At 41.5% G+C, this 12086-nt stretch overlaps 1 protein-coding gene across 2 annotated transcripts in view; it reads right to left on the bottom strand.

The window, feature by feature from the left end:
• The window catches only part of LOC130921976 (proto-oncogene tyrosine-protein kinase Src-like), a 29775-nt gene extending 18008 nt beyond the window's left edge, over nucleotides 1-11767 (bottom strand). Inside the window, exons 1-2 of one of the 2 annotated variants that reach the window (XM_057846381.1) lie at nucleotides 11328-11767; nucleotides 4015-4293 (exon numbers count right to left, since the gene is read on the bottom strand). In XM_057846381.1, coding sequence (XP_057702364.1) covers nucleotides 4015-4285 — 271 coding nt within the window. In that variant the 5' untranslated portion in view covers nucleotides 4286-4293; nucleotides 11328-11767. The remainder of the gene's footprint in view (nucleotides 1-4014; nucleotides 4294-11327) is intronic. The other variant, XM_057846380.1, reaches the window with a different exon arrangement.
• Between the last annotated feature and the right edge of the window lie 319 nt (nucleotides 11768-12086).

The following is a 12086-nucleotide window of genomic DNA, read 5'->3' as shown; positions in this document are numbered from 1 at the left end:
AATGAATATCCCCCTGTAAGGCAGATTTCGCCCTTCAATTTCATTTGGCATAAATCCATATTTATTTTGCATCCGCTCTACGCAAAGATTGAACGATATGTTGTGGCTTGATTACAAACAGGTACATTACATTACATTAACAGGTGACCGTATTCGTGTGAAGGACAAAACTATTAAATCTACAAAACGGGGTACATACAGTACTAATTTTTCAGATCTTAGCCATGTTTGATGATGAGAGCGTATAGCAAAACTATGGTTCATACAGTACACTGACAATTCACTGGATGGAGAAACATTAGTTCAACCATCTGGCCAGTCTAGACACATTAAGGCTTAATGTCAAGTCTGTACAGCACTGAGCACCCTTTTAACGTCAGAGCTTTCAAGTCTATTTCGACAGTCGAAGGTCGAGAGGGGGGAAAAATGCACTTCCTCCTGCGCTGTTGACGTTAACATTTCTGTTGTCCGGGAAATTGTTTCGAAATTGATATTGAAGCAAATGTTTACTCTGACATTTGATGGTGAGCAGAATTCAGAATAACAGGTCAACAAAGGACAATTTAGTTAAATACAAAAACAATTACTACTCAAGGATAACTCTTTTCTAATCCAAATATCTGGCCATGTATATGGCTATCAGAATATCTCCTTTGAAATGAGCATCATGCGCATGCTCCAATCACAAGGAATGTTGGTCTTTTTATTACAGGAAGTAGTTTTTGCTCTCTAATACATAGAAAATCAAATTTGAACTGACTTAAGCCACTTTCACAAACATATCCCGGTAAATTCCAGTGTAAGGATTTACTCGCGTCATTGCTTTCACGCATGTAGAGATATCTCGGGAATGATGCGGGTTGGACACTTTCACAGACTTGTCCTGTGTTTCCCACAGGTGCTCTCTGTGCAGGGAGAGCTGCTGGCGCGATTTTATTACCCGGACATTATGTCATTTTTGGTCGGCATCAGCTGTCACAATGTTTTGTTACAGAGCCGGTTGTGGGAGCATTCCCGACGTCGGATAGCCAATTCAAGCTCATCAAGACTGTATTCAAGCCCAGGCGATCTAAGGATACGTCTTAAGATAATTTTCTTATTTTGCCGACTATTTTCATACCTGTCCAGATTACGTTTAAGGTGCATTTAAGACCCCCCCCCCAACTTCTGTAAGGTATGTCTGCATTTGCGCAAACTACGCATGCAAAGAAAGGAGTGGCCTCATATGTTACGTCGTCGCCCAAGCAGTTTACCTGAGAACGGGAAACTCATTACTCACCGCCGGCAAATTTCAAAATTACTACACCCTCTAGACCAGACATGTCCAAAGTCCGGCCTGGGGGCCAAATGCGGCCCATGATCAAATTTCATCCGGCCCCCAGCCTCTGTCATAAAATCAATAATGTCTGGCCCGCATACAGACTTAATAAATTGGTCAGCAGTACTGCTACCAGCATATGAAGTAGCTTACACCTTAAATGCTGCTCCTCCTTTACCCACTAAAAGGCAGCAGCACTCTAAGCAACATTACCCCGTGTGACCTTTTACTCCCAATTTTCTAAAATGGCGACAATCAACAAAAAAAGGAAAGTTGACTACGAAGGCCGACCCATCAAGGATAGGTAGAAATTGGACTGTTTCTTCACTAAAATACGCAACAACTGTGTCTGCCTCATTTACAAAGAGACAGTCGCTGTTTTTAAAGAGTTCAACGTGAGGCGATATTACCAAACAAGACACGCTGACGTGTACAACAAGATTACAGGGAAGACGCGTAGCGAGAAATTGAAGCAACTTGAAGCTAGTTTAATTTTACAGCAGGAGTATTTCGCAAGAGCCCGAAAGTCGAAGGAGAACGCCACAAAGGGTAGTTGCGAGATTGTTGAAATTATTAATTAAAAATAATAATAAAGCAAATGTGACACACAGAATGGCTTGCTAAAATTTGCTTAAATATATCGTTCTACGTAAAGGACGTAAGCCAAGGTGGGCCCCCCAAATTTTTACCACACTAAATCTGCCCCCCTTTGCAAAAAGTTTGGACACCCCTGCTCCAGACTGTCATTATTTTGTGATCACTGTTTTTTTCTTGAACGCAATTGAACACATCAGGCAGGAGCTAGAGTGAAGGGAGAGCACGCTTGGCTTTTCTGAGCAGTCGCCGAGTGGGATTGAAATATAAATCTTTACAAAACAACGAAAGCCTGACATCGTTACTTGGGATGTTACAAGCGATGCTCAGTTGCGCTCTCACCACTTGGAAAATAACAAATAGAAGCATGCATATATTTCCTGGAAGCCGCAACCAGGACTGCTTGTGCATAACAGTGGCGACCCTGGAAGTGGCGACAGTTTTGACAGGCAGAAATGTCATGGAAAAAAACTGATCGCGCGCCTCTTTGAGTGGGGGTACCACGCACGTCACTTTTCGGGGTTTAATTTTCTTTTACGCATTTTTATACACAAAATAATGACAGTCTAGAATGAGTAGTAATTTCGAAATTTACCGCCGGCAAGTAATGAGTTTCCGGTTCAGAGGTAAACCACGTGGGCGATGATGTAACATATGAGGCTGCGCCATTCCAGCATGTGTAGTTTGCGCAAATACAGGCGTACCTTGCAGAAGCAGGGGGGGGGGGGGGGGGGGGCCTTAAACGTAAGTGTGGACAGATATAGAAATAGTCGAAAAAATACCCTGGAGAAAATTATCTGTCCTAGTGTAGATGTAGCTCAAGAGAAGGGTGCAGAGATATTAACTTGCTGGTCGCCATTAGGCACCTTGTACTCTCGAATCTCGTGCATTTGCTAGCTTGTTCGTCTGCAGCCCTTTTTGAAATCCCCTACCTCGTGCTGGTATTTGAGTGTATTTGTTTTGTTGTTTTATCGGCTCTCTGCCTACCGCTTAGGTCAATTTGATTGATCCCCGTCAACCTACTGTCACAGACCCATTGTGTTATTCCCCCTTTTCCGCGATCGCGTGTATTTTTGTTAGTATTTAAAAAACCCTTGAATGCATCCCTCCGTTGTTTTCTGCATTGAGGTACAACCTTGTTTCCGCAGTTGCGGACACTAACAACAAAGTATACCACACATTTACCAAATATGGACGGTGGACTCTCTTCTTTGGCTCTACCACTCAGTAGCAATTTCATTTCGTTATGTTTTCAGAATAATTTACCTATTTCCAGATTGCTATGTTGATAATTGCGATGTTTCTTTACCGCTTTTCGTCTGACTGCGAAGAAAGAGGAATGACGATCGGCTCACCATGATATTTATTACATCATCAGCCATCGTGCAGTGACCTGGGAATTTAACGCTTCCTTCCACATACGCCTCGTCCTGGGAAAGTCCCGGACATTATACTAAGATGTAACCCACTAAATGTCCGCGTAATCTCCATATCAGTCGACCCGGGAAATTCCTTTCACATACAAGGCCTGCCCGTTTAAGCGGTGTTTTAGTGTATGTGTAAGGGGCTTTTGACCGTATAACGAAATGCATTTGAGCTAGCATTGCATGATCTGTAAAATTTTATGTCACAAAGCATTCTTCACCCTATTTCAATCCCTGAGTGACAACCAGAAAATTAAGAAAATCAAACAGTAGGCTCAAAGGATCAATGCGTATACACCCCTATACAATACCTACCAAATTTCATTAAAATCTATCCATGGAAAACAGTAGCAGCAAATTTAGTTAGTGTCCTTGAACAATAAGAAAGTAAGTGACCTTTCAGGCCTGCTCATACAAAAGGTGGACGAATGTTAGCTTAGCTTCTTAGTCTTTGTCCTTGTTTGGATTGCATTTACTCATCTATTTCCAAGCGTAAAAATATGTTTTGTGTATATGTGATACAAAGTGTTCCCAAAAGAGGTTGCCTGGCAACCAGCTAAGGACCCACTATAGGTCATCAAGAAATAATTGCCTCCAATGTGTGAACAATGTTTTAGATAAATTGTTCTCTATCTGAAATTGGAGCAATATTTAAATTGGGCTAACTGGAAAACATACCTGATAAAGGTCCTCTCTGAGGTGAGGTGACCGCGCCAGTGCGGTCCACTCCTCCAAAAAGCGCTAGCTCGGGAGTGTTGGCGGGGGCGTGCTGATACCCCTGATAGCACCGCCGTCCCGTGCCTACCGCAGGGCTCCTGTTCGGAGTTTGGGTCTGCTGGGCGGGGCCCAGGTGGTGGAAGTGTCCGCTGTCAGAGCCCGTGCTGATGGTGCCGTCCACGCTCATGGAGCGCTGGCCCGGTTCCTTCGGCTTACTCTTGACACCCCCCATGTGCAGACCTGGAGTCAGAGCCAGTGATGAAGAAGGATTTATGTTGGTTCTGTTCAGTTTTACAATATTTCGAACCAGCTGTCTCTTTGTTGAATGAATAGAAATTTACCAGTGGATTAATTCAACACACAAATGGAACAAAAACCAGCAAAAACTTCCTGTATCGTGGTAACCACTTCCTTTTTTGTGTGGAAAAATCAATCTCAGGCAGAAAAAAAACATCATGAGCTTCAACTGATTGCTCTAACTTGTATTTGGATACACAGCTACCCGTGATACTATTTAACCATACTATGATAAATATGTCATTTATATTTAAGCAGCAAAGCGTAATGAGCTGACAGTACTGTACAAGTTTAATTGATGCTCTTCACACTCGTTCGCCATAACTGAAAACATGAATGCCTCATTATCATTACAATTCAAACCTTAGTGTTGTCCTTAAAAAAGGTCAATAAATTGACAAAGATTGTCTTGTACACCACAAAGAACTGAGTCTTACATATTTATATAGGAAGAAACCATTTCATTTAGATAAAGACAGGACTCAGAAATCTATGATTATCTTTCAATGTAAGTGCTGCGACAACTCAAGAGCCAATAAAAGCGGCCGAAGACTTCTTATCCTTAAGTTTTTGGGCAACAACTTTAGAATCTGCATTACCTCTCCCTTACCTGTTTTCACAGAGATCTTTAAGATAATTATGAGATTATGACAGTTTCTCGCAAACCTTTTCTTGCACTAAGTCCAAATACAACAAACTCAGGTACCCTGCTCCTCTTATGTAGCGTTTTATACGAGAGACTAAGCGTGATTAGGGATTCGACTACTTCTGAGCATAAGCAGAGGAACAAAATTTACAACTGTTCAAAAAGTAATGTACATAAAGCTCATCAATCTTCCACATACCTATGACCGCAGCTTAGCACTGTTCAAATATAAAGGTATACACAGTTTAACTGTTTTTCAACTACTCTGTTCCTCTTACGGTATGTACAGTTTCATACTGACGATTAAAGTCGTGGGAATCCCCAATTTTCACGAATCACACTTTAGGCCTGTCAGAAATCTGCAGCTAAAGGCTTTACATTTTTCCAGACACTCTGTTCCCCTTATATATCGGTTCATATTAGGCTACATTCACACCACAAGGCATGACGCTCGATTTGGATTTTATTCTCACGGAGCCAACATTTTTATTAGACTGATAGTTTTATGCGGGGTTGTTTGCATTTGTTGTTTGTTTTGCCAAACAGTGGTGAAGTCTCATGTCTACTGAAATTCCTTTTATACTGCAGAGGCTTCAGATTGATATCCGATTTATACTCACATACGAATGAGCCTAGATTTGATGAAAATCTGATACATGTCGTATATGGGCAAAACCCCCCCCCCAAAAACCCAAATTTGATCTGCAGTGTTAACGTAGCCTTAGCCACGAAACTCAGCCGTAGAATATACAAATATCAGGCATGATTGTTATGCCCTGCAAAAGCAACCTTTGCTCATCTTCTATATATTGTACTCTGTTTCCTCTTCATAGAGTTTTATACTAAACAGAATGATCTACAACTCTGAACAACACGCCTGGTGGAAGTGCCTTTGTGTTGAAGGCATTGATTACAGTCAGTGGAGAATGCCGGTGTCATCTTGATAAATGTCGACAAAGACACGTAAAGTGCATCCCCGGAAAGATGTGACATTGTGCGTCTGTGTATGTTCGCACCACGACTCGAGTGCAGACCTCCCTCTGGGAAGCTGAAGATGACTCACTGTGAGACCAGCTATTTCAGGCGGGCTGAAACAGAGACAGTCACACACGCTTGAAAACAGCCTTGTTCCTCCCGTGGATGGAGGGACTCTCAGTTCCAGACAGTGTGCGAACCGATGTGCGTGTGTGTATAAGCAGCTGTTACCTCGTCTCTGGGAAGCTCTCGCACTCAACCTCGGTAGCATTTCACATCCTTTTTCCAACACATGCATGTGGGTTTTTCCCGTGTCTGAGGAGACTATTAACAGACGAGGCAGGAGGAAGTGCTAGTGGCCCTAAAAAGAACGCGTAGGTGCTGACGTACAGCTTCAGCTCAGGGAGATTTGTATTTTATTTTCATTTGAATGTAAAGTGCGGATATAATGATACAGGTATGTCAAGCGATAAGGAAGACCCCTGCTGATGAAGGGGTGGCATGTAGGCGTGTGTTCGTGAGAGCTTTGATTCAACTCTCGCCAAGATGTCTTGATGCGCTTCAGGGGGTGAAGGCATCTTTGTGGTGCAACAGTGAGTCACACACGAACTGGTCTGCGGAAAATGATGGACGAATGGAATGTGGGAAATGGGTCATGAATGAAAAGTTAGCACAGGTTGTGCACCAAACCATTGTCAAGTTCAGGATGATGGGTAAAGTGTGGTGTTTTTCAGCTGATTTTTGGCAGAAGTGGGACACACCGTAGACTGGTCAATTTTAATTACCCGAAGAATCGTGTTTTGGAATGTTAGAGAATGTCAGGGTTCTCCAAAAAAAAAGCCAAAGTGGCAGCCCGAGCAAATTCCATGTGGAAATGTTCCAAGGAGTTTAGAATCAGATTCTTCTGACTCAGTGCCAAAATCACCAAACTGTTGTCCTGTTCAGATGTATAATTCACCTGCAGTCTAGCCCAGTTGACTATAAGTGAGAGAAATGGGACACAACATAGAATGGGAACAATTAATTAGCTTAAGAATCATGTTTTAGCATGTTGGACGATATTTGAGTACTCCAATAAAACCCATTGTTGCAGAACAGGCAAATTTTACATACAGATATTCCATGGGAGATTTGAAATAAAATCTTGTGACAGAGTTATCCAAAACCCAAATTCCATCCATTTTCCAATCACGTTTGGGGTCTTGAAGGAGCAGGAGCAAATGCAAGTCAATTTTTAACAAAATGGAAACAATCTCACAGCATGTAGTGACATCCAACCTCCTTTTACTAGACTGCTCATGAAAATCCATGTATCTTGCAGAAGGTACATTTAGAATCTGTTTATACCACATTTTTGGGATCATGAGCCCTGCATCTTATAAATAAAGGTTGGGAATCTCTAATTTAGGAAATAATTTGAAAGCGTTGTGAGAATTATTGAAAGAAAACTTTCAAACACACAACCAAACCTCCCAGCCTGCATATGTAAACATCCTACCCCACACTGCCAAATAGTCTCCTGCCTACTCCTAATATGGCGTCACGGCGAGTTAATATCAGGATGTGCTGACACACAGCTACTGTACATCCATCACCTCAGTATAAAACAGGAGTGGTGAGTGAGCAGAGGAGGAAATAAAGACAGAAGAGGAACCCAAAATGAATTACTATATTAGTGGGGCGGGAAAGAGTTTCAGACACTTTGTCAGCTTGTCCATTCGAGTGAAGAATGTGGGAGAGCCAGATTGTATTGCGCAGAACAAATTATCAGCGAAGACACCTAAGCGGCAGGAAAGCATGACGGGAGCAAGAAAATGGTTGGGGGAAAAAAAAAAGAAGACCCCTTAATTACATTAGTTGTGTGTCACAGATTCATGCAATATCCAATATACAAAGGAACGTTAATTTTGGCCGCAGCAAATGAGATCACGGGTAATTCCACAACAAGTGCTTGCTTTTTCAAGAAACACAGAAGAGTATCTAATTAGTCTGATAAAGACGGTGAAACCAAAAATTTGACATATTACTAGTATGCTAACAAGCATCACAATATAGCTTTATCTTGTTATACTTCTACCCAACACTTCTATGGACTTTTCTTTCCCCCGTTCAGCATTTATGATCCCGATGCGAACATTTGGCCATGGCAAACGTGAATGAGTCACAACAGACGGTAACAGTTGCTGCAGTGAGCGAAGGAAGTCACCGCTGCCAATGTTGCAGTCCAATGAGAGCGGGGAGGGTGGGGGGGCGGGTCAGAGGTGGGGTGTTTTCAGAGTTATCTTCTCAAGCTGTAAACATTCACATGGGCGACTTTACAGTGATGCATACAGATGGTCGACAGACAGAGAATGGGCTGTTTGGGGCCAAAACAGAACATTGCACAATGCAACAGAGTGCTTTCCAATCTCATTTTGTCTGCCCACCCTTAGGACTTTTTTTTTTTTTTTTTAAATTTTATTTTAAACAAAAGTTCTATCGTACAGCCTGTCAAAGAGTAGAAGACAGGCAGAGGATGCTGGTGTTTTCTGACTAGAAAACACTTCCCTTTCTGACCATCTGCAAGTGCCTGCTTTGGGGTGCTGTCATGTGCAAGGGTTACTAATTCTACTTCACTGTGGAGGTGCCGGGTTCTTTGCAAATAAATGGCAGCATGCAAACTGCAATGCCACTATACAGTAAACTTCTCAAAGTGGTAAAGACTCCCAACCGCTCTATTCCCACAATTTGAAAGGTTATTCAGAGGTAAAAAACCCAACGTTGTGTCTCCTTCCCGCCACCTTCCAATGATTCACACATCTCATTCACAGCCGAGCCCCGAATCCGCTTTCCTCTCATGCATAATGAGCTGGAACTTGTCCAAATCCCAACCAAAAAAATCTAACTGTAAATGGATTTGTCTCATCATTTTAATTCGTATTCCTGTGGGATTAACCGTGACCGCGTTCGGAATCATCCAGTCATTCGCTTCTCTCACAATCAACAGTATAGTTCGCCAAGAAGTTCAATAACTAGAAAAATAACCTGATTATTTTGAATAAATCACCATATAGGTATATTTATATAGTGGGTTATACACCTGTAGTTAAAAAAAATGTCCCCTAAAACACAGTGTTGCATTGAGATAAAGGTTGGTCTAAATCCAATGTTAATGGCTAGAAAACTATTACACTTAGGTGAGGTAAGCTGTCAAGCTAAACACACAAAGAAAATTAAACATAGTACACTAAAAAACAAAATGCTTTTCATTTTTCTAGTGCCTGCTATCGTATTACAACAGTAGACATTGTATAAAAACTCACGGTTAAAAAAAGACAACATATAAACCAAGTCTAAAATAGATTTTAAAAGAATCAAGATCAGACAATATGAACAAAAAAATTGTGATCCTTTTTTCTTGGATTGCTCACACCTACTTGAGATACAATTTTAATTTAGTATGTGACGATGCTCGTAAATCAAAACTCTCCAATCTAAAATCCTCTTATTATTATCTGTATAAGTAACGGTACAGAAAAAAATTATGTTATCGGTATTGGCAAGTACTAAGAAACAACCTGCTAATGCTGTGCTATAAGTACTTCCAGAGATCAGTTTTTTACCTGCTGGGCGCCCAACCCAAGATGGCTGCCAGCTACGCATGCCGTTGTTAAAAAAAAAAAATTAAAAAAAAGAGGAGCACTTGTCACCCTTCCCAAGATTATGATAGCCATCCAATCGGATGACATCCAATCATCCTTCTGTTTTCAATTTGAAATTTGTCATCAGTAGACGTCCAATCCATTAACAGTGAAACATGATCACACATTGCCAGCCTTCTCAGTTGAAATGGATCGAAATGGAATATATCACAATTTACAATGTATAGGTGCATGTATAAGTGCAGAATGAGAAAATGTACAGCGACAGCAAAAAAACTCCAGAAAATCACAACCAAGATAAAAAAAATACAATGTGTTGAATTAAGTACAAGTTTATGTATGACATAATACTAAAATTATGCGGTTTCCTTCATTGATTTCAACATGTCAAGTAGGCTATCGATTATTTTAGTAGTCGATTAATCGATGAACTAGTTAGTTCGAATAATTGAGTAATCGGATAAGGAACATGAAAAATTTAATTCCTGAGCTGAGCCACAAACTTTTTTTTTTTAATTGTTTATTTATTTATTTTTTTTACAATGCTCTTTACAAATGGTTCAGACACATATTCCCACAAAAAACGGCTAAATATACCTATAAACTAAATTAGGAATGCATTTATAGCTCAAACAAAAACTTAGCTTACGTTGGTCTTAACAGGGAGCAGCTGGATTCAGCAATGTGAAATGAGGCCCACTAGAGGGCAGCCTAACGGCCAGCGTATCCACCCAGATCAATAAAACTAAATGCAAACACTTTCAAAATAAACCATTACGCCATTTTAATTAAACGAATGCTCAAAGCAGCAAAATTTAATTCGAATCTTTTTTTTCTCATCGAATACTCAAGTTAATCGATTAATCGTTGCAGCACTAATGTCAAGTTTTGACCCCTGAGCTCATAGAGAGGCATTGTTTAAGTGAATAGCTCCATCTAGTGTTGCAGCTGAAAAGTGTAGCAGAATATAGGCTAAACTCGAGCTTCTTGTGCTGACCATATTCAATGTTTTTTTTTCATAATTTGCTGTAGGCCAACAAAAACAGACCGTAGTTTGGATACTTCTGCATTATAGAATACTATAAGAAAACTTCATAGAGAATAACCAGTGTTTTCACTCCACATTCGTCATTCAAATAGAACCAAGTCAATACATAGTGGCCTATATTGTGGCTAGCGTCCAGTTGTTGGTGAAGGGTGGCGAAGGGGTGGGGTGCTAGCTGCCAGCCGGAGTAGCAGCTGTCAAAATGACATTCTGGAAGGGGGGTTTTGGATTGGAATTTGAAAGAGGAAAAAATATCCCCAAATAATATTACACACGGACGCAGCATTCCACAACATATAAGATAAGTGGGGTTAAATGAATGAAGGTGGGAAAAGAGCGAAAGTGCTACCGAGGCTTATTCGGCCAGATGAGTCAAAACAGGTGCTGCTCCATTTTGAATTTCAATGGTTTCTTACTCCCTTTTTGGGGTTACTTTCCCCCTTCGACGTCTTTACTAGCTGTTAAATAAACATGGACGTCCACCAAGCTTGATATTTCGCCTGAAACGCGTCGCTTTTATTGTGTGTAAAGCTCGGAGGGGGGTGTCGGATACACGACAACAAACGTTTGTGGCCCCTCAGCTGGTTTGAATGGAACTGGCCGAGTGAATGGACAGAGAAAATACGCAGTGGCTCGCTTTTTAAATCCCCAAATTCACACGCCGACTCACCTTTTTCCTTGAGATAACGCCCGAGTCAAATCAGAGACGTGTTAATAAATCCTCTCGCTCGTCCTCATTTGTCGAATAAGTGCAGGTTGCTGTGGAAACGCTGGTGAATCCCATTTAGCGAATTTCGATACAATCAGGAGGAGGAAGACGAGGTCATGGCGGGGGGTGCATCTTCTCTTCTAGTGGGTACAGTACAGACAGGGGGACAAAGATGCCTCTTCTACTACGTACTACGGCAAGTAGTAGCCCTAGCGGCGTGTCCGTGTGTCGACGCGGGGGGAGGAGGGTGGATGACTGGAGCGTGGAGCAGACATGGCCCCGTGCGAAGCAAAAAGAAGGCGAAAAAAACCTACGACAGAGCGTGGAGTCCGTCTGTATTCACGTACAGATGCTGACGTCGCGTGGGTTCACGCTGAAGGCGTTGGCAGGCATGATAAACACCCCCACCCCTCCTGGTTTATCTAAAAATCCCTTCCAGTCACGATTGAGTTTAACTCCGGGGTGTCCAAATTGACCAGTTTTTACTGGCTCGCAGAAAATTATGAAAATATAATCGAATATGGCCAGCACAAGAAGCTTAAGTTCAGCCTACACTCTGTTGCACTTCTCAGTTTTTTTTTTACATACATCTTTTTATTTGAATTTTTTAATGCAGTACATCTCAGCCAGAACAAAAATAACAGATCTATTAATCTTAGCATGGTCGTCTGGTATACGAACAAAAAGGGAACGTTTAGACTGACACAATTCCAGAGTTGT

The sequence above is a fragment of the Corythoichthys intestinalis genome, chromosome 9, assembly GCF_030265065.1.
Source record: "Corythoichthys intestinalis isolate RoL2023-P3 chromosome 9, ASM3026506v1, whole genome shotgun sequence".
NCBI lineage: Eukaryota > Metazoa > Chordata > Actinopteri > Syngnathiformes > Syngnathidae > Corythoichthys > Corythoichthys intestinalis.
Note: the sequence above shows the minus strand (reverse complement) of the source record. Positions and strands in the feature narration are given on the sequence as shown.